Consider the following 25,574-nt stretch of genomic DNA (forward strand, 5'->3'; position numbering starts at 1 on the left):
ATACTAACAGTGCTTGCACGTATGGTGCCGCATGTTCCCTTTCACTTTTGCATGTGGGGTCCTCTTTTAATCCTTCAATCAGCAGCCTCGGATTGGTTAATATTCTGCCTCCGCGGTCTTGACCTTAATCCCCACGACACCATCCAATACATCCACATCAAGATTGACCCTCTCATTTGATGCCGGTTAAAAAGGTTTGTGTGTTTTGTATGGGTGTGCGTTTTTTGTTGCAATTCGATCGCTGTGTGGTATTTGTTGCATGATTGGATTGCGACTTTGTGATCGGCATGGCTCCTGACCTCGCGTTGGAGTGTGGTTTTAGGGAAAGATGCAGAAATACAAGGAAAAGAGGGAGGGCTTGAGGGGGGGGATTAGGATGATAGAGCCGTTTGAGAGACAACATCATTTGATGGACTAGCGGCTCCCCCGGGCCTTTGACAAACGAGCTACAAGTTCCCCCCCCCCACTCACACACACACACACACACACATTATGCACTTCTTGGCTGCGATGCGGAGCTGTTGACATTTCAAATTGATGGGCCTTTGTGCTGTCGACCACCTCGGGAGTAAATGATAGAGCAGACAGAGAAGAGACAAAAGAAGCATTGGGAGTTATAGATGGATATTTGTATTCTGACATTTCCAGTTTATTTGTATTTCTCTCGCTCTAACTGCATAAGTTCATCTTTGCATTTTTAGTTTCTGTGTATATACAGGCACACTTTTGGTTAAACTTTGTCTTATTCCCTCTCTAAACCGTTGGTATGTCTGCCTTATTGTGCAGCTGAAACCTCGGCCAATATGCCTCTCACAAGAACAGAGGAAATGAGTTGCAATGCTGCCTCACATTAGTGAATTAGCATGCAGAAAACCAGACAGTTATTATTTTGTCCAGACTAAGTCCTGGAGTTATTTTAATCCTTGGGTTTGACGTGTTTTTTTTTTGTTTTTTTTTGTTTTACGAGAATCAGCCAGACTTTTCACCCTGGAGCATGTTAAACCTGAGCTCAGATTCTCTCATTTCCACCTCTCTGTTCTGTTATTTACACTGGAGAGAGACAATGTGATAAAAGATGAGAAATAGTGTGTTTGGAAGCTTGAAGCCAAACTATGCTTGTGTTTCTCTGTATGAACTGAAGTTGGCAGTATTCCTGGTAGTTCAGTTTCATTGGTTTGGATGTGTGGGCAGCGCCAAGGTGAGGTGTAAAGTGAGGTCATTTCAGGGTGAGGCTCAAACGCTTTATGAGCCACGCTGAGACGAGCCTTCTCTCACTCTCTAGACGCACACACTCGATCTCTAAACCCTGGCTTCTGATCTCCAGAATAATCTCTTCCTTTCATTCTGCTGTCTTGGAGCGCTTACAGAACTAACAGTAGCTTTGGCAGGCCTCATTTATCACCCCCCCTCATGTCTGCTCAATCCAGGAAGCTAACATACTAAAACCTATGTTGATAATGTTTGAGACGTAGATGAAACCGTAGATGTGTGACTTTATTGCATGAACATGCATAGAGCGAGAGCATGTGTACATAGATGGATACTTTATTGATCCCGAGGGAAATTCAAGAGTCAAAAGGGTACAAACAGTCATGCTCAAACCTGCCTTGCAGTGTGGCACACTTTACAAATGTAACACCTCCCCCTCATGAAGCTCATACACATGAATGGGAACAACCATGACTCTATAACCTTTTGTTATTTTAATCATTTAAATGCACGTGTGGTGTATTATCATCTCCTCAGTTCTCCGTCACTATAGACCTACACACAGAGGTAGAAAACTTCTTTGTATAGTTAAAATATTATTCTGAACAGTTTGAACTGGTGAAAGTGTCTTTTCCCAGCAGTTCCACCAATCAAAGGGAAACAAAGATTACTTTACCCCAATTTTAGATTTTTTCATTCAACGAGTGTATTTATTTCCATTAGGAAATGGTTTTGGAATAACGCTGTCATAACTCGCAGTTTGAGTAACATGTGGATGCAGCATGCTCGCATACAGAGTTTCAAACAGAGGAACTGTTCGGTGTTATGTCATGGTTGGCGTTCACTGTCTCATTCCTGTGGTCAGCGACCACGAAAAGCAACTTCTGACTGAGGACTAACTTTCCCCTCCGAAACTTTTTCTTTCCCTCCTCTGTTTGAGCCCCAAACTTTGACCTGCTCGTGGAGCGAATGAAGCGACCTTTCCCTTGAGGATAAATGAAGTCACATACGATTAAAGTTACAAAAATAAATTTTATCGTGAAAGGGGTTTAACTCCTTTTGACACTCCGCCTAAAGCTCTCTTGACTTTCTGCCGGAACGCGGACATGTCGCTGAGGCACTTCTGTTGCAATACAGGTTTCTTGTCACTGTGCCATCACAGTGGGTGTGTGCGCGTGCAGCCACGTGGAAGCATTTAGCCATGCTGAGTTCAAAGACAGGGCCACAGACGGAGCTGCCTCCGAGCTAGGAAGGAGAGTATGAGCAAAGGAGACAGAGATTATTACTCTGTGAGTGAAAGACTATCACTGATGGAGAGACAACATGTGAAAGACTGTTCCCTGAAACGGTGCCGGAAAGAAAGGAAGGGGGGGCCCCTGCTGAGGGGACAATAAAGAGACGTGGTGTGTTGCTGGCTGTGACGGGCAGAGGACGGAATGATGGATACAGACACACATCCGTCTCCCACAGAAGCGAATTAATGTGCAAACACTGTCTGCCTGCAGATGGGATTGTTTTTTTTCCAAATGTAATTGCAGTGAATGAGGTCCCCAGTGAGGAGAGCTGGGCCCCATTCAGGGTAATCACTGCTCCCCTGATTCACTGTGCTACACCAAACCCCAGCTGCAAATGAGAGTACAAGCCTAAAAATAGCTGTATTCCCTCTTTTTGTCTTGCCATCTTAAAGTGGGATATTAATTGCTTCCTATAATTGATGAACGTTGTGATTCCTTGATGCTTAACATGCTATAATAATAACAATAATAATAATAATACCTCAGTCTCCTTGTCTTCACAACCTCTATTCCAGTTGGGTTTTGTAAAACCTCACTGTTGTTGTTTTAAACACAATGGGAAATTACCATAAGCTGCTCGCCAAAAGCTGGTAGGTTTATCATGACTGCCAGAGACCAAGAGCGGTCGCCAACACTCCTTTCGAGCTCCTGTTGTATGTGAGACATGAACCTGGCAGAGGTTGTTTCGTAAAGAAGGAATTATAGCTACAATTAAAATGTTGGTGTTGGACACAGGAGTGAGCTTTCAGGCAGCGCTCCTGTTTCTTGTTATCAGATCATTCCTGCTGCATTATGAAACTCGGCTTGATTTTTCTCTTCCACCTGAAAGCTAGAATTTGAGGCTGTGAGCGCTTGCGGGGGGTTCTGTTGCTTAGAATGTCTCTTTTATGAGCCGTTTTTTTCTTCTCTCGCTGATGGGAGTCGGACAGGTCTGTAAGTGCAAAGCCATTAGGTTTTGCGGCTCGTCTTTCCAGCTGTCTCTGCTTCCATAAACTCTGCAGCCGATGATGGAGGAGAGTAGTTAGCTCGTGTCAGGGTTTCCCCTTGGCACAGGTGATAAAGTCACCAGCGAAGAAGCTGGTGTTAGAGGGATGAGGGCTTGAATTCTCACACCAGAAACACTCAGACATAAAAGCACCACATCCACCTTTATCTTGATGGCAGAACTATAGAACTGTTGTGGATTGAACCTTCAGTGGTTATTTTTTCAAATGGCTTCGACATCAGTTTAAAAAGTCTGCTTTGTTTTGGAGAGAAATCGGAAAAAAAAATCTATTAAAAAGTGGAGTCGGTTCCACTTTTCACAAAAAAAAAACAATAAAAAAAAACACATAATCAATGTCACCATGGTCATTATCTGATGTTTAAATACATCTAAAACTAGACATATTAATTAATTAATTAATTAATAAATATATCTGTTTTTTTGGAAGTTTATATTTTTGAACTGCAGTTCATTTGGACCAGAAACAAAACTCACTCGACATGAGTGTGTTGTACTTGATATGGGGACTTTGTGGAAAGACATGCTAAATTAAGTGGGCTATGCTAAAAAGCTTAAACCCCAAGTGTCAGCTTCAGTATCTTAAATGAGATTTCTGCCCCTTGAGAAGTGTTAACCAAACCTCCATCCAACGTCTGTGAAATCTCTGCCTCAGATCTGCACTCTGGCCTCACCCCTAAATCTCCTGCTGTTGTTGTGTGGAGGCATGCAGCGCCAGCATCTCTTTTCAAAAAGGTGAAGTGTTTCTTAATCTCCGTCCTCACTCCCTCCGCGCCTCTGTTTGGACCTTTTCCAGAAGCCCACGCTGGAATTCAATGGCGTCTCCCCTGCTGTGTCCCTCGGTCTCTCAGAGAAACTGGTGGAGGAATGTCGGCTGCAGTTTGATGTGTGGGAGAAGGAGAAGCAGTTTGTGTTTTCCACCTCTCTGCACCTTTTTTTTTTTTTTTTTCTCTCTCTCTTACTTTTTCCAGACATCACGCTGCTCTGCCTGTCCGGATGTTTCGTCATGCCTTAGTGTCATCATTCAGTTTTTAAGTCACCCCAACCATAATTCACTGAGAGACTTTTCCTTTCCAGCCCTCACTGGGAATTCCCAATATTTCATCATGCTGCAAGCTCTGGCTGTGATTAATTCGTTTGATTTACGTCTGTTAGTCTTATTCTGAAATGAATTAAGTGATGCTTTATTTTAATTAGCACTGCTTTTATGCAACATTTAAACTGTACTTTAGTGGCTGCGGAAATTCTGATGAGGTCAGTTTCCATCTGATGATGAATGTTTATGGTACTAATTCTTGCTTGATTGACATTTTTCAATATCACTGACGAATACATTTTGAATTACATTATAAAGCGAGCTGCTGTGGCGTGGTTAACGTCTATCCCTCACTTATAAATCATCCATATGTTCTCATTGCCACACACGCATACTGTAAGTGTTTACCATTGGCATAGTTTGTATATTCAGTTGTGTTTCCACACCCTGTTTGTGGCTCGTAAATCGTCCGTTTCAGCAACACGTGCAAAACAAAAACACATGCCAGGCTTCAGGCATCTGAGGGTTGATTTTTATGGCGTCTTATTTGCTGTGAGGTTAAATGGGGTGAGGAAACTAAAGCTCTAAAGGCGGCGGCATGGAAGGTATCCACAACTTTTATGACGCCTTAGTTGCCTCTGAGATCATGAACAAAGATTGTTTTTATATTTTGATGTCTTACTTTAATTTAGACTATTATCACAATCGAGCCCTGTTGTGATGCTAACAAGCTACAAATTGAGCCTCATTAAAAACAATAGCCGATGTAAGTTTACATTTCAGCCAACTGACACCATTAAAAGATGCCGAATTACCTTTGAACAGTGACTATCACTGGAATTATTTGGTGCTTAAGAAAGCCTGAATGAAAAGCTCACTTATTTTACCAAATAGAGAGTAATGGTTTCATAAGGTTTAATAATAATAACATTTATTTGATGCTGCCTTTTAAGCCACCCAAGGTCCCCTGACATGGGATGAAAGCATCAGACTCTGGTTTGTGTTGAAGCTTCAGTGCTTGGGCCCCAGATCAGTGAACAAACTACCAAACATGTTTTTTTTTAACCTAATGCAGTTAACAGTGTAGTGAATCAGTGAACCTAAAACCCAAAGTCTTTCCTGACTCATAATCATAGACCTCTGGTATATTTTTAGCCAACACTTAAAGCCAAAGCATGGATAGTGCTCGAGTTCCCACAGCAGCTACCCACGCTGAATTTCTACTCTTGGTACTGTGAGACACTCGAGATAAAAGCTTGAAAAAGCTCGGACCATGCGGTCCACCATTTCCATTTTATCATTCAGTTTCTCGATGGAGCGCTGGAGGCTTCCAGGAAACAAAAGACGCCCTGTTGCGAGAATTACAGACTTCATTATTGCACGAGGCGTCGCACAAGTGAATCCCACACGAGACGCCAATTGCTTTTTAATGGTACAGCAGTGTGAATGTATTCCCCTCTGCTGCCTTATTTAATTATCTGCCTCAAGTATTGTGTGGGCCTTAATGTCTACTACACACACACACACACACACACACACACACACACACACACACACACACACACACACTCTCATGAACACACTCAGACACGCTGCTATCTTCCCAGAAGTCTGCACACATTGTCTTCTTCATCCCCTACCAGGGTGTTGCCACTCTGATCTCCCATAGTGCCTTGCTGTCACTGCTGACAATAGTAGCAGGTATTCTGCCAGCATGCAGTTTGTTTAACAGTCCAGTTAGACACATGGATGTGTGTATATATGTGTGTCCATCTGTTTGTGATTTTGAGTCCTTTCCCTTCTGGCTGAGTGGAGGAACCAGGACTGACGTCTTGCCAGTAGGTTAAGCTGTTTAACCTAATCTGAACGGAGGGATGTGATTGGTGGACAGTCGAGGAGGGAGGAAGCCTCATCCAGCTGTCCTGCTGTTCACTGGTATTTTGGTGTAAGTTGTACAGTATTGTACAGTATCATTTGGGAGTGCTATTCAACGGATGCTTTTTGCCACACTTGTACAAACACCCAAAATTCTACACTTTGTCCTTTTATGACCAACTACCATTTTCTGCTAGCAACTAGGGGTGCAATCGAGTACTCATTCATTAAATTAAAGTGTGTTGCTACAGTGTCATTGTTTGCTCTTGTCTGATGAGGGAAGGGAAGCAACGTGCACCTTGTTCATAAGGTCCACCATTAAAATAAAACAGATTTACGGCTCAAATTACTGCTTAGCATGTACACTCACAGCCAGACTGAGGTTTAGTGAAGGCTGCGGAGATTCTCTGGCAGTCTCTCAGCAGGGTGGAGTTATCTCTTTCATTATCAGGCTTTATCTGTCCACATCTATTACTCCTAACCCCACGGTCCATGGAGTTTGCTTTTTAAAGCTCAAATTGTTGGATTGGAGGAAAGGTGATTTTTTTAGGACGAAAACCCAGTAAAAGTGCAATTTTAAGACGTATCAGATGTAATAACAACAAATCAAAACATTTCCCTGAAATGATCCCTGTTAGAATACGTCGCAGGGGGACCGAATGGAAGAAGCGGAGCAGCTCTGAGATGTTTTTCTCCCAGTCTTTTCCCCCCGTGGAGAGTTCTTATCATCAGTCTCACCCATCTGTTTTCTATCCCTGCTGACATTAGTCAGAGTGCAGGACTAGAGACCTTTCAAACATCCTTTTACTGCATGCCAATTCGCCCCCAGTCAGGGTCTGTTGTTTCTAGCAGGACTTGGAACCTTATTTTGAAAATAACAGATTGAGAGGAGGAAGATATCTCGCGTCCAATTTCCGTAAAGTCTGCAGATAGGTGGCCATTTTTAACAGCCTTGATAAAAACACACATATATTCATCAGTGACTAAAGGTTTTAAATACTACCAATGCCACATAGGTATATTTCTTTGAGGGTTTCATAGGTCATTTGAATCAATGACGCTGTGGGAGGCTCTGTAAACCCTCTGCACGCCAAGACAGATGGTGAGAATATTTTGCTTGGCCCCAGGTTGCAGGGCAACACATGATGGGAAGAAAAAGGAGAGCGGAGGAAGAAAAACAAAATAATTAGGAGGTGAAATACGTCTATCTTGACCTTTCATGTCGTGAATGGAATATGTGAGAAACGTGTGACTGGTGGGACTTTAGATAAAGAAAGATGCTTTTTCATTAACTTTCCATCTGACCAAGTAACAAAAGAAGAGACTCAGAGAGAAAATGAAGTCATGTATGTGGAGGCTTTTTTCTATAGGGGCAAAAAGGGGGAAAAAAGTGGAACAATTACTTTGATATACCACATCCCAGTTTAGACAGGCACTAACCTGGTAGCATGAGAGACATGTGGATAGCATTGAGCGTTGTCTCAGCAGAAAGACACTTTGATATCACGTGCTGACACTTTTAGGTGCCATCAGTCAAGGTGAGTCCAGACATGGGACAAAGTGCAAAAGAAACATTTAACATTGAGGAAGAGACATGACCACACCTTCCCTTTATGCTAAGCTAATTACATGCTTTTTTTAAGTTCTGTTTAAAACATTTTCTTGATGAATTTCTTCATTTTCCAACATTGAAAACATTATTTCTCTGCGCTTTAGTACTGGGGCCTTTGTCCTTGGAAAGTGTGAAACACTTCCAGTATTAGCCTTTTTCTTGTCCGCCCTCCTGTGTTATGTCTCACATGAGACACTTTAAAGGCACTCGTATTGTCTCCATATGTCCACGAGCTGGTCTTCTTGTTCCACCTGGTTCTGGGTAAAGTGCTGCTGTTGTTAGCTGTCACGCTTGAGGATTATGCACAGGCAGGCAGAGTGTCATTAACAGACAAAGTGTCATTGGTTAAATAGAGTTTAGACAACCAACAAGGAAGTCAAAGAGTCCATTATCGAAGACAGTAAATGATGAACCCACTGCCTGATTTTGAGTTTGTTTTGTGGGCGGTTTGCACGTTTACCACCAGTGTTGTGTTGCTCTTTGGGGGTTCTTGGTGTGGACACAGTTGACTTCAGGCATGTTAGCTGTCAGCAACACAAACCAGAAACAACACTCACCGCAGGGGAGCCAACACAGTCCACCTCCCGGCTGACTGCGATGTACGTCTGTATACCTCCCACTAACATAGGTCCTGTGTGGGGGCACCGCTGTCATTAGACATGAGTTTGCTACAAAAACGAGAGAGAGAGAGAGAGATACTAAAACATCATGCTTGAGTGCAAATTCAAGTTGTTGTTTTTTTTTGTGCCTTTTCCCATGTCGAGATCTATTTTGAATTCTCCTTATTAAAGCTCGGCCTTTTGGAGGTCTTTCTGGCTGGGATACTTGGACCATCGTGGCTTGAAGCCGGCTCTCAGCGCCGTTTGCTGATGGACACTTTTGGCTTTTAAGGCTCACTGCGAGACCTGCTCGCCTTCTAATTATCTCTAAAAGTCAGGAGCAAAGGACAGCTGTGTGAAACGGCCTGTAAGGACACGACCTTGGCCTTCGCAGGTTGCTTTTATGGTCCAGTGCTGCAGCAGGAAACTCTGCCTTCAACTGTTTCCTCCGCCTCTTTAATTGTGTCCCTGCATGCGAGCACACGAGCCAATGAATGGTCTGTTTTATGCAAATGCAACAGTATGTCCGGGTTTGCAAAGTATCGCTACGACATCTGCTAGACAGGACAAAAATCATGCTCCAATACGTGATAAAAAATGTGGCTCTGTGTATCTGAGTGTGTGTGTTGTTGGCTGACTAAGAAAGGCTCATTGATGGTCATTACTGAATGAAGGGATTGTGATTTGAACTGAAAGGCCCTCAGTGTGCGCTCTCTGCAGGGCCCGGTCTACTTCTGGTCAGCTGAAACATTTCAACTCACAAACACATTTCTGAGCCCCTCGAAGTTTGGAACTGTGAAAGCTTCACAAGAGTTTTTAAATTTCATTTGACATCCTAACTTTTACATCCTCGTCACCCAGAAAGAGTACAACCTCCATATATATATCATGTTTGACCTCAGCTAAGTGACCATTTCCTCTTCAAACACTGCAGCCAAAATGAAAGCACATCATGATTTCCTCGTATTCTCAGTCTGCTTCGCTTCAAACTTTGTTCAATTCAGTGTTTTAAGGGAGAGAAAAGGCTAGGCCGACAATCCTTGACCTTTAATCTTGACCCTTTAAGACTCGACCGTAGCGTGCTACAAAGTGGACTTGCTCTGCTGGTGGGAGTGGATTAAGAAGTGGTGTTACCTCAGATGACTGGGAACTATAGCTGTAAGTTAAAGGCACATTGGAGCCACCACTGCATATTTCAGATAAAACCCTGAAACACTGGATGATTTGAGTGGATGAGTATTATGCAGGTCTGAATGTATCATCTCAGTCATGACCAGTCTACTTTGCTTTTCTGCACTCTCTTCAAACAGATGAGAACTTTTGCTCCCATTCCTTTCAGAGCTCTGTTGGACGGATTTAAAGCACTTGGCCCTCCTCTGCTGTGTGTTGTTTTAAGAGGTTTGCTCCTGTGCCCAAAAGAACTCAATTCTGAACACACCCATTTGCTTCAAGTCTGTTTTGAGATCCTGCTGTCCTCACTCTCCCGCCCCGTCCGCACTCCCATTTTCATCACAGCTTCTCTCTGTCCGATTTTTAAGAAGCAGTATCGTGTGTTTCCTGAGCCGGTGTTATCTTAAGTGAGAAATGATATTTAAAGATTTCACCACCGTTCCTCTCCACATTCCAGTGTCTTACATTACTTGAATGTGACATGGGATACCTCCCTAGTGCAAACACACAGGCTTTCTTTAGTGGTTAGAGAATGGTTTGCAGATATTAAAGGAAATTGGAATCTGCCTCCGTCTAATTAAAGATCCTGTGAGGAGTTTTGAACTGGTTCAGAAACACCCTGACATTGATATTAATGCCTCTTTATGAGCTACAAAAACAAACTGTATTTAAACCTTGAGTTGCTTGTTCTGTCTGCCTGTGTCTGTGTCTGTGCACAACAAGGTGCACAAAAAAAAGCAAGACTGACTTTCTCACAACTTCAGGAAGTCCTGTCCTCCTTTGTCCTTCTTCATCTTCCGTCTCTTCATTTATGCATCTTGAAAGTGTGAGAGATGCATTTCTCTCTTTTCCCTCAAACTGAGAAGTCTAAATCTCCAGAATACTTCACCAGCTTTCTCCTCTTTCTGTCTCAGCATGTGCTTTGTGTTTTCTGGGTCACATGATAAAGCTCCTGTGTCTCCTCCGAGGCAGACTTTTTTTTTTTTTTTGCAGTTTGAGTTGGACATTTTGTGCAGAAGTTTTGCATGTAAGTTTTCCGTTAAGCAAATTGTGCAGAGGTGAGTGAAAGAACAGTCGGAGCTGAAAAGTTAAAGAGGTTGAGGAAGGGAGGATTTCTTCAGTAGCAAGTGAACACATCTTTTGTATTTCTTCATAACCGATAAGCCACCTGCCCTCGTGTCCGCTTTCAACCTGCTCTCCCTCTCCCTCCTTTAACCTCTCTTAAACGAAGATTACAGCGACCAGGAACCGGATCCTGTGCAAACTCGTGTCATCTGTCACTTTCACAGCCTCTTAGTCGCACACAGGTAGCTTAGTGTTTGAGCTACCTGGTCCACAAGTTTTTTTTCATGACGACTGACTGGCGTGAGAGTGCGAGCGAGAACAGTATGAGGGTGTGTCTCTCCAGACAGGCTGACCACACAGAAACAGATGGACACACACGGTAGCCAGATGGTGACAGACTTGGCTCACACTTTGGTCCAAACTGCTCTGATTCCTGTCTTCTTCATTTTACTTCTCCACACACTTCTTCGCTCCTGCTTCTCACAGAACAAACACACAAGGTTCTCCTCGGCTCTCTCTTTTTGATCATGTTCATTACAGGTTGAAAGTCCGGAAACTGGTCTGGTAGCTGGAGAGGTGCCAGTCCACTTCCTGAGCAATGCCGAGGTGCCCCTGAGCAAGGCACCAAACCCCAAAAACTGCTCTGGAGCGCTCTCTGTGGGCAGCCCCCTCACTCTGAGACCTCTCCATTAATGCAGAGTGAAAACCGAATTTCACCTCGCGGGATTAATAAAGTATATTAAAAAAAAAAGCATAATATAGCCATTGCACACATTTTACTCTCACCTTTGCACGTCTTGCATCATTTATACAGTGTGTCCGTCGTGATAGAAAACATGGAAACGCATACATTATAAAAACCCTCAGAGATCAACACCTGCCTCTCCTCATCTCTAGATGTACATATTATGATTACAAGTGAAGCATGAACATGAGATCTGCGTGTGTGAAGGAATGCTTGCCCTCATAAAACAACATATTATCTTCAATTATCCCCGAATGTTGAACAGCATGCTGACACATTTAGCTCTGAGTGTCTAATTTTGGGTTTGGTGCTTCATCTGAGTCAAATCTGGAAAACCCCAAACTGGAGCAGAAGTAGACACCCCCCCGCTAACATGCTAATGTGCTATTAAAAACAATGCTGACTCATCAATACTAGGATCAGGTATCGCAAAACCGTTTCCCCTTTTCCCTCGTGTTTGTGTCGTCTCTGAGCTCTCCCAGCTGAGCTGAGCTCTCCACTCTTTAGACCCCAATCCTAGACCTCGACGCAAGGTCAAAGATCAGCTGCAGAGGCCTGTTTGAGAAAATGTCTCCAACAAAGCAAATGTTGTGCTTGTTTCCTAGGTTTTGTGCGTATGTGTTTTTAGGACACATTGGAAAATAGCCTGAAAGGTGACGTGTAACTAATCTTTTTTCGCTCCTTTTTTTTTTCCTACAGCAACGTTCCCCCGGCAAAGTGCTGTTCGACCTGATTTGTGTCCATCTCAACCTGGCAGAGGGAGACTACTTTGGACTGGAGTACCAGGACCATCGCAAGATGACGGTAGGAGACGTTCTGCAACACCTTTTTGTTTTTGTCGTTTCCACCTTTTTTTTTTTTTGGTTTAGTCATCCACCTGGACTCACTTATTCCTTGTATTTCATGGCAGAGCAGCTGGTTGCAATGATTTGCACACTTGCTGTGCTTTCCATGGGTGTGTCTGGAGATTGCAGACGCCGTTGTGTCTCTTCTGCAGCGAGAGTCTAATGAGCTATATTTGAAGAAGAAAAGTCGGTCCGCAGCTCTCAGAAACAGAAAACTCAATCACTGTGCACGAACAAACACGTCAGTGTGCTGGAACAGAAACTCTCTGTGCGTCTTTACAGCCTCAGGCGGAAGAGCAGCAGCTTAGAAGAAAATCGATAGAGTAGATGGAGTAATGCTGACGAAATACTGGCAGCCCTCAAACACAGAAACACACCGACCTACACTCAAATACAAGCAGCAATAAATCAAAAAGATAACAGAGCCTTTCTTGTCTTGTTGATGAAGGCGAGCGTGGATTTTATAGCTGCAATAAAAAAAGAGCATTCAGATTCTATTCCACTGAATGATGTGATCCTCTACAAGCTGCCCTTTTGCGGTACTGCTTTTCATGTTTGCGTTAAAAAGCAACAGCAGCAGGTTGTTTTTATTTTTTTTTATTTTGCATTGATATACAATGTGGGTCAGACATTAAGTGAGAACACAGCTATTATGTTTCTAGATGCAGTCGTATTTTCAGTCCTGTTCTTCTTCCAGTATTTATACTGCACAAACATGTTGACTACAGAACATTAGGACAAACTTCTCAGTCAATACCACGCTCTAATAAAGTCTTGGCCTGTCCTCCGTAGGTGTGGCTGGACCTGCTGAAGCCGACGCTGAAACAAATCAGAAGTAAGTAGTTTTAACACTTTTTATCCTCTTAACCTTCTTGAGCTCTGTTGACGTTGAAGCTGTACGTTTGTCGTTTTCTTTAAAGTTGTCCACAAGCTTTAAAGTAAAATTCTGTCTTTTAAAAGAAAAAAGCCATATTGTCCTCGCTTGAAGGATAACTCTGCTAACCAGATCCCTGCTTTTTCCCCTCCCTCAGGGCCTAAAAACACCATCCTTCGCTTCGTGGTCAAGTTCTTCCCTCCTGACCACACACAGCTCTTGGAGGAGCTGACTCGGTAGGTCTCCTTGGCACAGAAACCACACCTATCCCAGGAGCAAGACATGCTGTTATGCTGTTGGTTTTCAGTCCTTCAGGAGGATTTTCACAGCTGTGTCTGAACATCAAGCTGAGGCCTTTTTATAACATGTCGTCTTATTTTGGACCTTTTGTCTTCCTTGGCCAGCTACATGTTATTTCCAACACATTTATACCCACATGCCATCCCATCTAACAGGTTCTTATGTCCTGTGTGGGATCAAGGGATCATGATCTCTTGTAGGAGCCCAGCTGGGAAATTAAAGAGTCGTGGGAATTAGCTATTTCTCTGTAAACAGACAAGATGTGGAACATCAAGCTGCCTCAGTAAAGCATACTGTTTAAATGAGTCTTTTTCAAAAAAGTTTAAACTCTTTGTGTATTTTCTTCCCATCGACGTTCTTCAGCCTCTCAGGCTGCCACTTTTACTCCACTGATGACATGTCTGACAGTGAGTCCAGCATGAAACAGGAAATGGGCACACAGCCTTCATTTCCTTTGTTCGGCTCTCACAGTATTTCTCTGTTGTCTGTGTTTCCTTTGATGGGTAATGTGGGCGCAGATGGACAGATGTTAGAAAGACATCAGGCTGAATTATCCTTTTATTGACAATGGGACACTTTTAAATCAGTGCTGCGCAAATATAAGGACGTTTAGGTCTTTAGGGAGACATTTTAGTTTCTCATATTATTTCTATTATCCATTAAAGCCAACTACAGCCCGCTTAACTGAGCGTCTTTTTTAACAGTTTAATTTTACATGATGTTTTTCTCTGGATTGGTGCAGCGTTCTAGGGAAGAAAACGGCCCCAGGCTGAAGCATAAAGATATCAAAACTCACCGAACCTCATTAACTTTATAAGAGATAATCATGTAGCTTGAAAAGGTTCAAGCGGATGCCACGTAAAAAAAGCTGCTGCAGACCATTAATCTCCCAATCACATACCCACACAGATACATGCCAGTGTAGACAGTCCTCTACTTGTCCTTAAACAGCATGAACACAGCAGCTGAAGAGGCCAAACTCTGTTTGTAGGCACTCATGGTTCCTGAGTTCTCGGGTAGTTTGCCTTTTTTTTTTTGGCTGATGTGTTTGGTCTATTATTAACTTTGATGTTAGCCTGAAATATGGCTCATAATGTTTAAAATAAACAGGCAGAATTCTTGTTATGATTTAAAAAGGGCATTTTCTCAGATAGGGATTGGTTCCAAACAAGGAGCTTGTCGTGTGTGTTTAGGGTGGATAACTGTCCGCTGTTTGACAGTAATGGAATTCTTAAAGTTTATAAAAAATGCATTAACCTTCAAGGCTTCCCCTCTTCACTCTTTTTCTCCTACATTCTCTTTTTTGGTTTCTGTCTGTCTTGTTTTTTTATCGTCTCTGTCTCTCTGTTTTTCCCTCCTCCAGGTATCTGTTCGCCCTGCAGATCAAACGTGACCTGGCCTGCGGCCACCTCATCTGTAACGACACCAGCGCTGCCCTCATGGTCTCCCACATCATACAGTGTAAGAATGAATTGAGGTGTATGAGTGAACCCTTTAAACAAAATGGACCAAAGTTAAGAGAATATGATGCCTATTTCAAAGGACTTTCATATTAATTAATATCAATAGTTCCTTAATGCTCACTGCTTTGTCTAATACCAATTAAACCTCCTTTACAGATCTTTAAAGCTAGATATTTCAAATGTTCCAGGTCTGCAGAGTGCATTATTCTCAGTGTGAGATCTAATATACCAGAAGAAAGGCTGACTGCTCTGCTTCTGTGTAAGACCATAAGTCATCCAGCACATAAACGCATGACAGATGCTCCCTACGGGGGTAATTCAGCAGCGCTTACTGTACTGTTCTCTGTGAGTCTCCAGTTCTACTTCAAGTGTCTGAATGTCTGTCAAAATGTGATTCAGAGCAGAAGCGTTTATTAAAGACTTGATAGAGATTAGAGATACAAGGATGAGGAGGAGAAGGTGGAGTTTGTGATTTTGGATCTTTAGTTTGCATTCAGCTCACTCCAGCAGGGCAGATGAGAGCATCGTCCTAATTCTTCCTGCTGCAGGGCTTGATCTGTTCCCCCTGCCAGTTCTCTTCATACACCATCAGTATTTCTTCACTAACATCATGCATGCTATTTGAATTGAATGCACCTGCCCGCCATGCTACCTGTTATTATTCTGCACCATGCTGTATGTGGAGGATGTAGGATCGGAAGATTCAATTCAGTCGTGCAGACAGCGGCCAAATACAGCACAGCATGCTAAAGGATATCACTCGGTTGCCGTGGTAACCGCCAGTGCTGTGCCTGTTTGTGTACCTGCGGGTGGTACACAATGATTGTTGCTGGTTTTGAACAGATGGAGTCCCACACATCACTGCACTTCATCTGATGTACAGTCAAAGAGAAAATAAAGAAGGAAAATAAACTGTACGAGTGTATGAATGTATTTCTTTTCGGGGTTTTTTTCTATTCTTTGTTTTCACTCCAAATAAATAATACATCCCCTCCTTTTTTTTCTGTTCGCCCTCTTCAGCTGAGATCGGGGATTTCGACGAGACCCAGAGCTGGCAGCACCTCCTCCACAATAAATACCTGCCCGACCAGGACGCCATCAGAGATAAGATCACTGACTGCCACCGCAAGCATGTGTGAGTTATCACATGCAAGTTCACGCATCTCCTTTATGCCTTATGTGCAGCTTTTGTTTAGCAGATGAGAAGAGGGAAGACGATTTTCTCTCTGCAAGGTGGTAAAAAACACAAAATATTAAATGAATCTCTGTATAAATTGGATTATAAATAGGATCGCTTTGGGCTGTAATGGGACCTTTCACCTCCAGAGCTCTATGGTCAAGCTCTGCAGATAAATCTCTCTGCAATGTGCAGCTTTAACGAGTGAAGGACAAATAAGTTAAGGTTAGAGGGCCAGCATTGTTTACCCGAAAATAGCTTTCTGAGATTATCCTTGCCTGGAAAACAATGCTGAGCCGAGCTTAAGTCTGACCAGGGATCCGTTTCTGTTTGGCTTTAATCTTAAAAAGTGTCATAAACACACTGACAGCACACACACCTCCACACGTCTACACACAGATGTTTATCTGTTTAACCAAACGTGCACTCACAAACACGCCCATCACACCCAAACCCATACTGTAAGTCTCTCTCCTGCAGAGATGTTTATCTTTGAAAGATACACACACTCACACTCGCACTCTCTCACACACACACACACACACACGCTTAATCTCTCCCCCGCAGAGGTGGCTACCCACTGAACACAGCACTTTGCACTCCCCCTGTGCCCCCTGAGGTCATACATTCACACAAGGCACCTCATTTACATTAAAGCTGAGTGTTTGCAAACACATGAAAACACACGTCTTTGTCCTTCCCCCTCCTTTAACCGCACATACGAGCCTCACAAAACCAAACCCCGCTCTCTCTGATTATTTGTCATCCTCACACTCTGCACCACACTGCGGGCTCCTTAACCCCCTCCTCTCACATCCTTCAACCACCCTCATACCCGACGCAGGAAGGAAGTGGCTAATTCAGCGGCTTATACAGGAAACAGGAAGCTATTTTCAGATTTGTGAGGAAACAAACTTCTTTTGTGGCCTTTTTTTTTTTCCACCCACATTGTAGAGGGTGCTGCCATCTGACCGTGCTGTGTTTTTAAGACACGTTTATTGTTACTGCAATCACGATTAATATGGAGTGGGACGTGTCTAACATCTGGTAAACAGGGAAATAAAAATCAACTGAGAATATGTTTTTCTTGCTAAAGCTTGAAGAAGAATTACATGGGATGCTAATTCACTGGCCTGTTCATGATTCAGGGTTTATTTGTTGATGGATTGATCGATTTCTGTCCTCCACAGCGGGCAGACTCCTGCAGAGTCGGACTACCAGCTGCTGGAAATCGCTCGGCGGTTGGAGATGTACGGCGTTCGTCTTCACCCGGCAAAGGACCGAGAGGGGACCAAGCTCAGCCTGGCTGTGGCACACACAGGGGTGCTGGTTTTCCAGGCAAGACCATCAACCTCACACTCAACTGTTTACCTCCAGGCCTGACACTGATGCTCTGAAATGTGACATGTTCAAGGCCTGAGCTGTAAATTCTTTAAATGTTTTCTTGAAAGGAGTGATGTATCATATTCTCCAGAGATCTTTTTGCAGCTGACTTCTTTTCCAAATATTTAGTTAATATCCTTTTCTGCTCAAATCATTGTAAAGTTGTTTTCACTGATAAGAACCTGTTAGAAAGAAGAGACGAACATGCTTTATACAGTTTATAGTTCAAAATGTTTTATCGAACCAAAAATGAGTTCAAATGTAGAAAGGACCTGGAGGGTCATATCAACTGTGTGGTTTTTGGGAATACTGTCATGCACATATCTAGGTTTTAAATCCTAATAATTGTGATTCTTGCAGGAATCAAGCTGTAAAACATATTTATTTAACATATGTGTGCATTCAAATGGAATTTCTAATGATTGAGTCTCACGCTTGTTGAGGGTGATTCTAGATCTATAAACTGCACTAACGTATGTTTTGGAGGTCTGAAAGGAATGATTAAAAATCAATGCTGTTGTGTCTTTTATTCAGGGATACACCAAAATCAACGCCTTCAACTGGTCCAAGGTTCGAAAGCTCAGCTTCAAACGCAAAAGATTTCTGATCAAACTGAGAGCTGACCCCACTGTAAGTTTATATCGCTCTCATGCTGTCGTCTACTCATGCATCTATCCCTTATGTCATACTTACAATATATCTGCCTCTGTGTCTTGCAGCAGAGTGCTCACCATGACACCCTGGAGTTCGCCATGGCCAGCAGGGACTGCTGTAAGATCTTCTGGAAGATCTGCGTCGAGTATCACGCCTTCTTCCGACTCTTCGAGGAGCCAAAACCCAAACCCAAGCCCATCCTCTTCACTAGAGGATCCTCATTCCGCTTCAGGTGAGGAGAAGAAAGAAAGGGACATGGAAAGTTTCTGTGCCAAAGTGTGTTTTTTGGGGTTTTTTTCATCTGGTATTTTTCTCTTCCTGTAGCGGTCGAACCCAGAAGCAGATCATCGATTACGTGAAAGACTCTGAGATCAAAAAGATCCCATTTGAAAGGTGAAGTTCCGTCTTTGTTTAAATCCCTTCAACAACAGAAACTACATTTAATGTACACCATGAACAGAATTCTTTCCTTCTTTTCCTTTCAGGAAGCACAGTAAGATCCTGTCCAACTTCAGCATGTCTCCTCAGTCTTCTTCCTTCAGATCACATGTGCCAAAAGAGGTAACACACTTTAAAACTCTTTTAAAATCTAACAGAAATCTTTTTTTTTTTTTTTTTAACCATTGTCGTCAGGGCTTTTTTGCACAATTTTTTTTTTTAAATCGCCTTGAATCCCCACTTGTTGTGTACATTTCAATTAATTTATCCTGACTTGTGGTTTTTCTTCTCTTGCAGGGTGCTGTGTCTGTGCCATTAGCAGACCAGCCTGACTCATCCAGACTGGGCCACCAAGCTAACGGTTCAGAGGAGCCACCAGCGGCTGCGTCCTCCACCAACGGCTTCCACGACGCCGAACCAACTCACTCCCAACAGAACCACAACGGCACAGGAGCAGACCCCAAGTTCCTCAACCCAGGTCCATCCTGCAGGGCTAACAAAGGCAGCAGCTCGTCTATCCCTTACATAGACTGCAGCGACATAGACAGTGAATGCGATGTGGCTAAGGGCAACAGAGCCTCCAGGGGCCACAGCAATGCAAACGACAGGAACGCGTATGAGTCTCATGTCTATCACAATAATAAGGACGGGGGGAGCGGTCGCAATGGGGGGGAAAATCAGGGCTTATTTGGGGTTGTAAATGGGTTCTACCACACCAATCACCAGGGGCTCATGCAGCAGCATCAGGAGCACGGGAAGATTGGGTTTCAGCAGCAGCAGCAGCAAGGTATTCTGGGTAACGGTCACACTGTAGAGCAGGCTAACAAGTTTAAGGGGAGTCACGAGCTGACAGATGATGAAATTGTCCCAAATGGAGGCTCGTTTCACGGTCGCCTGCCGCTCCACAGCACACTCCTGGATGAAATCTTCCAGAGTCGAGACAAACTAGGGGGAGCTGGCGGGCGACCGTTCGGAACCGGGACTCGTAGTCAGTGCTCGAGCCCCGTAATCAGCAGCTTCCACCACCGTACAAACTCTCTCAGTCACGCCGAGATGACAAACGGGCACGGGCAGCCGCGTTCTGCACCACGCTGGGATGACGCCGGGCATTATTTTAATAAACGCCCCGGAGCCCAGGTGACAGCTTCCGTTATCTCACCGTCATCCCATCCACCGAACCACTATGGGAGCTACTCCCCAATCACAGCGACCCGCACTGCGCCTCATTTCGCCAAACCGTATAACAACAACAACATGAGGAATCGCTCCGACACTGATCCGTTCATCCTCAGTGGGATGACATCCACCCCCGTCAAACATCACGACATTCATCGCTCGGGGTTGCACGGTCAAGCGCCCGGTTCTGCCCCAATAGAGCGACGGATGATCATGACCAACGGTAACCACACGGGCAATCTTTTGGCTCCAGGTCAGACGAGGTCGAATACGGTTCAGCGAATGTTCGGTCGTCAAGGAAAACCCGGAAACAACAACAATCTAAACCAGCCGGTCCAAATGATCGACGGTTCCACCAGCAGCGGCACAGACACCAGCGATACAGAGTCAGACACGGGAAGCAGCTCGTACAGTCAGCCGTTAATGTACGGAAACCCTGCCGCCGTCAGTTCCATGAATTCGATGAACTCGAACGGCGTGACTTCGTCCCCGATGGCCCGTAGTAAGTTCAGCTTTGGGAGTTTGCAGCTGGAGGAAGGGGGTGACGGCGAGGGAGAGGAGGAGGAAGTGTGTTATCACTTTAATGAGGAAAGTGTAGCAGGGAGAGTTTTCAGCTGCTGAACAAGTACGAATAAATCCGTCTCACGTTTGGCTTTATGGTCTAATCCTCTAATACAAACAACACTGTTTGAAATGCTTTTCTTTATATCTTTAACTTCCAGGCACAATAACGACGACTGTTGACCTGTTAAACAGACTGTAGAAATACAGAGCAGTGAATCCTGATACTTGTAGATCTAGTCTAACTGTTTACACTAGCCTAGCGGAGACACACCTCGAACACTTTTTCTAAAGGTTAAACATATCCTCCGAGTATGTGAAGTCACTTTTTTTTCACATTTTGTAGATTTTCTACTTGACATAAGAAGTAAAAGCCGCTCTTTTAGGTGAAACGCTGATACCTTTCTTAACCCAATAATCCACAATTTTGTATGGAATTTTGTATGCAAGACTTTAAGCAAACAGCGGACTTTAGGTTACACTTAGCTGGCTCTGTCAAAGGGACTCCCTGGAGGCACTTCAGAATCAGCAAAGGGTTAAAGACAAACCTTCCTTAAAATGTGCCATGACGGAAAACTTGTATATTCAGCGTAGATGAGTAATTAAATTGACATATTACGCAGTAGCATTGTTTAAAAAGCTAACATTGAATAGCATTGATATCATGCATGTCAGTCTGCAGCGATGTTTGCTTGTTGTGGAGATGAGAAGGTGTTGGATAAATGCTACTTGATGGCTCACTTTGAGAGCCATTCTACCTTTTTAGAAGTCTGTTTGTTGTTATCATATTTACCCATTTGTAGTATCCTAATGTAGCATTTTCTCTAAATTCAAACTTTGACACGTATTTGACTGTTGTGTGGTGCAATAGAAGGACTGTGAGAGAAAAGCAGAGGGGAAGTCATTGGAAGGGTTTTCAGAGCGGAGACAGTTTAATGTCAGACAAGACGTCGCCTGTAGAGTTTGAGTCACAGCCGCGATGATCACGTGGATTGTTGAATTTGAGATATTCCCCTTTAATTGTACAGTATATTGGAGCGTTACGGTCGGAGATTGATTGTACTTAGAGTAATACACTTGAACGGTTGTGTAAAATGTGTGTGTAGCTGCAAAGATCAGCCAGAGATCGGCCCGGTCTGCCTTTTGAGTTTAGAGCTGGATGTCTGTTTCTTTGGAGCACTTTTTCTTGAATGCTGTCTGTCTGTCTGTCTGTCTGTCTGTCGTGGGAAACCTGCACTGTAATCTGGATGTTTGTGGTAGGACGTTTTTGTAGTGATTCTCTTTTGTATTGTCCAATAATGGAGGACTAGATCTGCACCAATTTAAACAGTAGTGAAAGGGTGATCCTACCTTTTGTACCTGTTTTTTTGATAATTCTGCTGACGATGCACTATAGGCACTTATGTTTCTTGTCTTGGTTGATCACAGGCTGTTTTCCTTTTCCTTGTTTTCTTTCTTTCACAGCAATACTTCAACACATACATCTTTATCAAACCTGTCTGCTTTGCACGGCTTGGCCCCTGTTATGCACTAAAAACACACAAACAAACGTTTTCTCACTATTAGCTCTAATTTCTTGGTACGCTGTTTTTTCACTTCTGTTTCAGTAAGATGCTGATTGAAGGTGTGCTGGCCCTTCATCCTCATGAATGTCACTGAAACACATACTTATATGTCTTCACCTGTTTTTGAACGTTAGATTGGGAGGTTCCCCTTTTTTTTTTCTTTCTTTTTTTTTACACTGGACTAAATCTTAAACTTCTGTATGTCTACCGAAACAAAGTCAGTAAAAAAGACGATCAAGATGTGGGAAAAAAATCGACAGATTGACAAGCAGATCTGATTTGGTTTTAACTGCAGGCCAATATTAGCCACAGCTGTGTATACCTTTGGATGTATGTTTGACTAACATAACATCAACCTGTTACCATCATCTATGTGAGCCTGTTAGCATGTGTCTTTTTTTACTGACTTTGTTTTCGGGTTCATTTCCTTTCCTTACATACAAGTGGAATGGATTATATTGTGAATTAGCTTTCTGACATTTTCTGATTTGGATCCACGAACACATGAATGAATCATGAACTAACTTTATACATAACAAAATGCAAATTAAGATGGACTCTTGGCCTTTCATCGGTAAATATACCGCGTGCTCTTTTAAAGAGGGAGGTTATGGTTCAGCTGCGACTTAACCATCAAGGCGTCATGAAATAGTCCCCTTAAAGTCAAACCTTCTCTTTTTGTTTCTTTTCTCCGTGCTTTTTTTTTCTGATACATACAAATGTTCATGCTCCATGCTTTGTAAATGCACTGTTTTTCAGCACGTTTTCTTTCCTGTGACTGCATGTTAACCAGACAAGCAAAGCCACTGCTTCACTGTCATTCTGCTTTTGATCACTTCTGTCACGTTGTTTCTGTCACAGGGCTCCAAATGGTTTTAAATGTTTGAAGGTATTTCGTGCGGTCTAACACAAATGTACCCGCTCTAGAACTGATCGAGCCGTCTTCATTTCACAGTTTCTATCCGTCCTATGATCTCTATGATGTACCGCACGCTCTTTCTTAAATATTTAAAAACCATTTTGTGTTTTTTTTTGCCCCCTGGGTTTCTCCTCTGTACACAATGAGAAAACACGGCTGACTCAACTCCAGCTCTCTTATTAACAGAGTGAGAGGGCGATGGTAGACAGACACGAGGAAGTTTAGCTTAATGCAAATGTACGTGGGGGAAAAAAGACACAGTAATGACGTTTTAATTGTAAGGTGTGAAAGTCTGAGTATTGTCTGATGATGGACACACACACACACACACACACACACACACACACACACACACACACAGGAATACTGGAGTTGAGTCCACCTTGTATTTCCTTTCACTTCTTATCACCAAACAGCGCTTACCGCAAATCACTTCCATTGAGGCATTTTGTGTTTTTATTGTATTGTACATACAGTAACAGACTGATAGATTGTGAGTTTGTATTCTTGTTGTAATTTTTACGTTAAATCAGTTAATCAGAACCACATTTTCTAGATTTATGCTCAAACTAAAGTTAATCGGTGCTTTTACGTTTGAGGAATACAAACTGTTGTCCTATTGAGCTTTCAATCTAATTAACGTAAAACAGTTCAACATTTTTGGAAATAATTTGATTTCTTACCACGACCTAGATGAGAATATTAACATTCTTCTTATTCATAATGAACAGAAAATTAACTGTCCAGTCAATATAAAGCTACAGTTAGCTAAGCTTAGCTCAAGACTGAAACCAATGAAATCACAGTAAACAATTAGCTTAGCAAAATAGACTGAAGACTGTTTTTCAGTACATATAGCCAGAACTCTTTATGCTAAGCTAAGGTGATGTCAATCTTCTCATCTTACTCCTGGCACGAAGCAAAACTTCTTATTTCCAGAATGTGGAACACTTTTGACACATTTAGGACATGAGAATGGTATCAGGTGGCATTTTAGCATCACATTTTGGTTCCTTTTGTTGTTTATGTAACCCACTTTTTTACTGACTGACTTCTTTTGGAGGAATAAATTGACTTTTTGGCCATTCTTTTAAATTCCTCCCAAAAGGATAAAATCAGAATGAATACTTAAAAATGGAAACAAGGTCAGTGTGCTGCCTAAGTGGACTAAGAGCTGCCAGGAAGTCTTTATATTCCCTTCTACTAAAGACATTAACACACTGACTGTGAGGCTTAAAGATGCTCTGACTCACTGGTTTTCTGTCTCTCTTGTAACACTTTATATTCCTGCACATCTGTCTCTTTTATTTTCCTCACAGAACACTGACTGGATTTGTTTTTCCTTTATCCCCCTCTTTAACGCTGTAACTGATTGTGTGCACTAGTGTCAATAAAAAAACAAAAGTTATATGTTCGAAGTAAAGGGACTCCAGAATTTTCTGTGGTAGATAACTTTGTCCATCTTCGTCTGCCCCGCCCCTCATACTCCCACCCACCAACGCCTGCCTGAACTTTGACCCCTCCTTCCACCTGTGTCTTGTGTCGTGGTAGCTAGATTGTAGAATAGTGGTTGTTGATTCGCTGGTTGTTACGTTCGCAAGATTCGACCCGTTGCTGTTTGTTTTTCTTTTGAGCGTGTGTTAGCTTGTTGTGTGTCTTGTGTTGTAGTTTTTTTGTGGTAAGTTCTTTTTATAGCACCCGTCACAGATCTGCGCTCAGTGGTTGCCAGTTTGGTGTGTAACAGTGGACTCTGTGGAAACTTTGCACCTGGGCAAGTATACAGTCACAATTTAGTATCATGTAGAAAACCCTCTGTAGTGGCTCTAGCTGTAGTGAGAGTAACTTTCTAGTCTGGATTGTATTCCACCAAAAAGCTGCCAGAAGAAGATTCAAATTACAGACCAGACTCCATTTTATTAAACATGATTTAAGGTGTCATCACAAATCTACACATCATATTATGTTGTATTTTAAGGGAAATGGAAAAGCTGATTATATTGTTTATATATCCATAATTCAGCCATGTTACTTTTTTTAAAGAAAGCTGAAACATTGGTAAAAAAAAAAGTCATCAGGTGTTTCAGATATTTTTTATGGTAAACTACTAACCAAGCTGGTTCTAAATTGTCAAGTGTGATATCAGAAATATTAAGAGATTACCTGAGATCTGGTGAAACTTTCTTATGATATTGAAAATGCAAACAGATTTGATGATTTGGTAAAATAAGTAACGAATGAACCAGAAAACTTCGATGCACGATTGTGTGATCTTTCTGTTCCCTTCCCTTGTAATGCACTGATATGATCTTTATGAACTCTTCTAATCTGACTCATCGTCCATAGCTCTTTACTAACACTTTTGGAAAAGTACATGTGTTTGTCATGTGACGCCTTGCTTGAACATGACAGCTGCTCATCTAAAGTCCGGAATCATAAAATGAATGACCTTGAAATTCATCGCCATTCAGTTAAAACTACATCGAAAGAAGTATTTGGGTAATCCTTTAGCTCCTGACTGCAGCATGAAAAGTATTTTCTCAATAAAGACGAGTCTGAGGAAAAAGTTTCAAATATGTCAGTCGGAATTAAAAGATAAGGCAGATGGCTGTG

At 42.7% G+C, this 25,574-nt stretch overlaps 1 protein-coding gene across 2 annotated transcripts in view; it reads left to right on the top strand.

The window, feature by feature from the left end:
- Positions 1-25,574, top strand: part of LOC306818651 (FERM, ARHGEF and pleckstrin domain-containing protein 1-like) — a 45,051-nt gene that overhangs the window by 10,265 nt on the left and 9,212 nt on the right. Inside the window, exons 3-13 of one of the 2 annotated variants that reach the window (XR_013778335.1) lie at positions 12,309-12,413; positions 13,247-13,289; positions 13,486-13,564; positions 14,992-15,089; positions 16,112-16,226; positions 17,459-17,606; positions 18,186-18,281; positions 18,371-18,537; positions 18,630-18,698; positions 18,791-18,866; positions 19,041-24,739. Coding sequence is in view for 1 of the 2 variants with exons in the window: in XM_079336332.1 (XP_079192458.1) it covers positions 12,309-12,413; positions 13,247-13,289; positions 13,486-13,564; positions 14,992-15,089; positions 16,112-16,226; positions 17,459-17,606; positions 18,186-18,281; positions 18,371-18,537; positions 18,630-18,698; positions 18,791-18,866; positions 19,041-19,221 (1,177 nt within the window). In the remaining variant the exon portion in view is untranslated. The remainder of the gene's footprint in view (positions 1-12,308; positions 12,414-13,246; positions 13,290-13,485; positions 13,565-14,991; positions 15,090-16,111; positions 16,227-17,458; positions 17,607-18,185; positions 18,282-18,370; positions 18,538-18,629; positions 18,699-18,790; positions 18,867-19,040; positions 24,740-25,574) is intronic. The other variant, XM_079336332.1, reaches the window with a different exon arrangement.

Source organism: Symphodus melops (assembly GCF_947650265.1).
Source record: "Symphodus melops genome assembly, chromosome: 23".
NCBI lineage: Eukaryota > Metazoa > Chordata > Actinopteri > Labriformes > Labridae > Symphodus > Symphodus melops.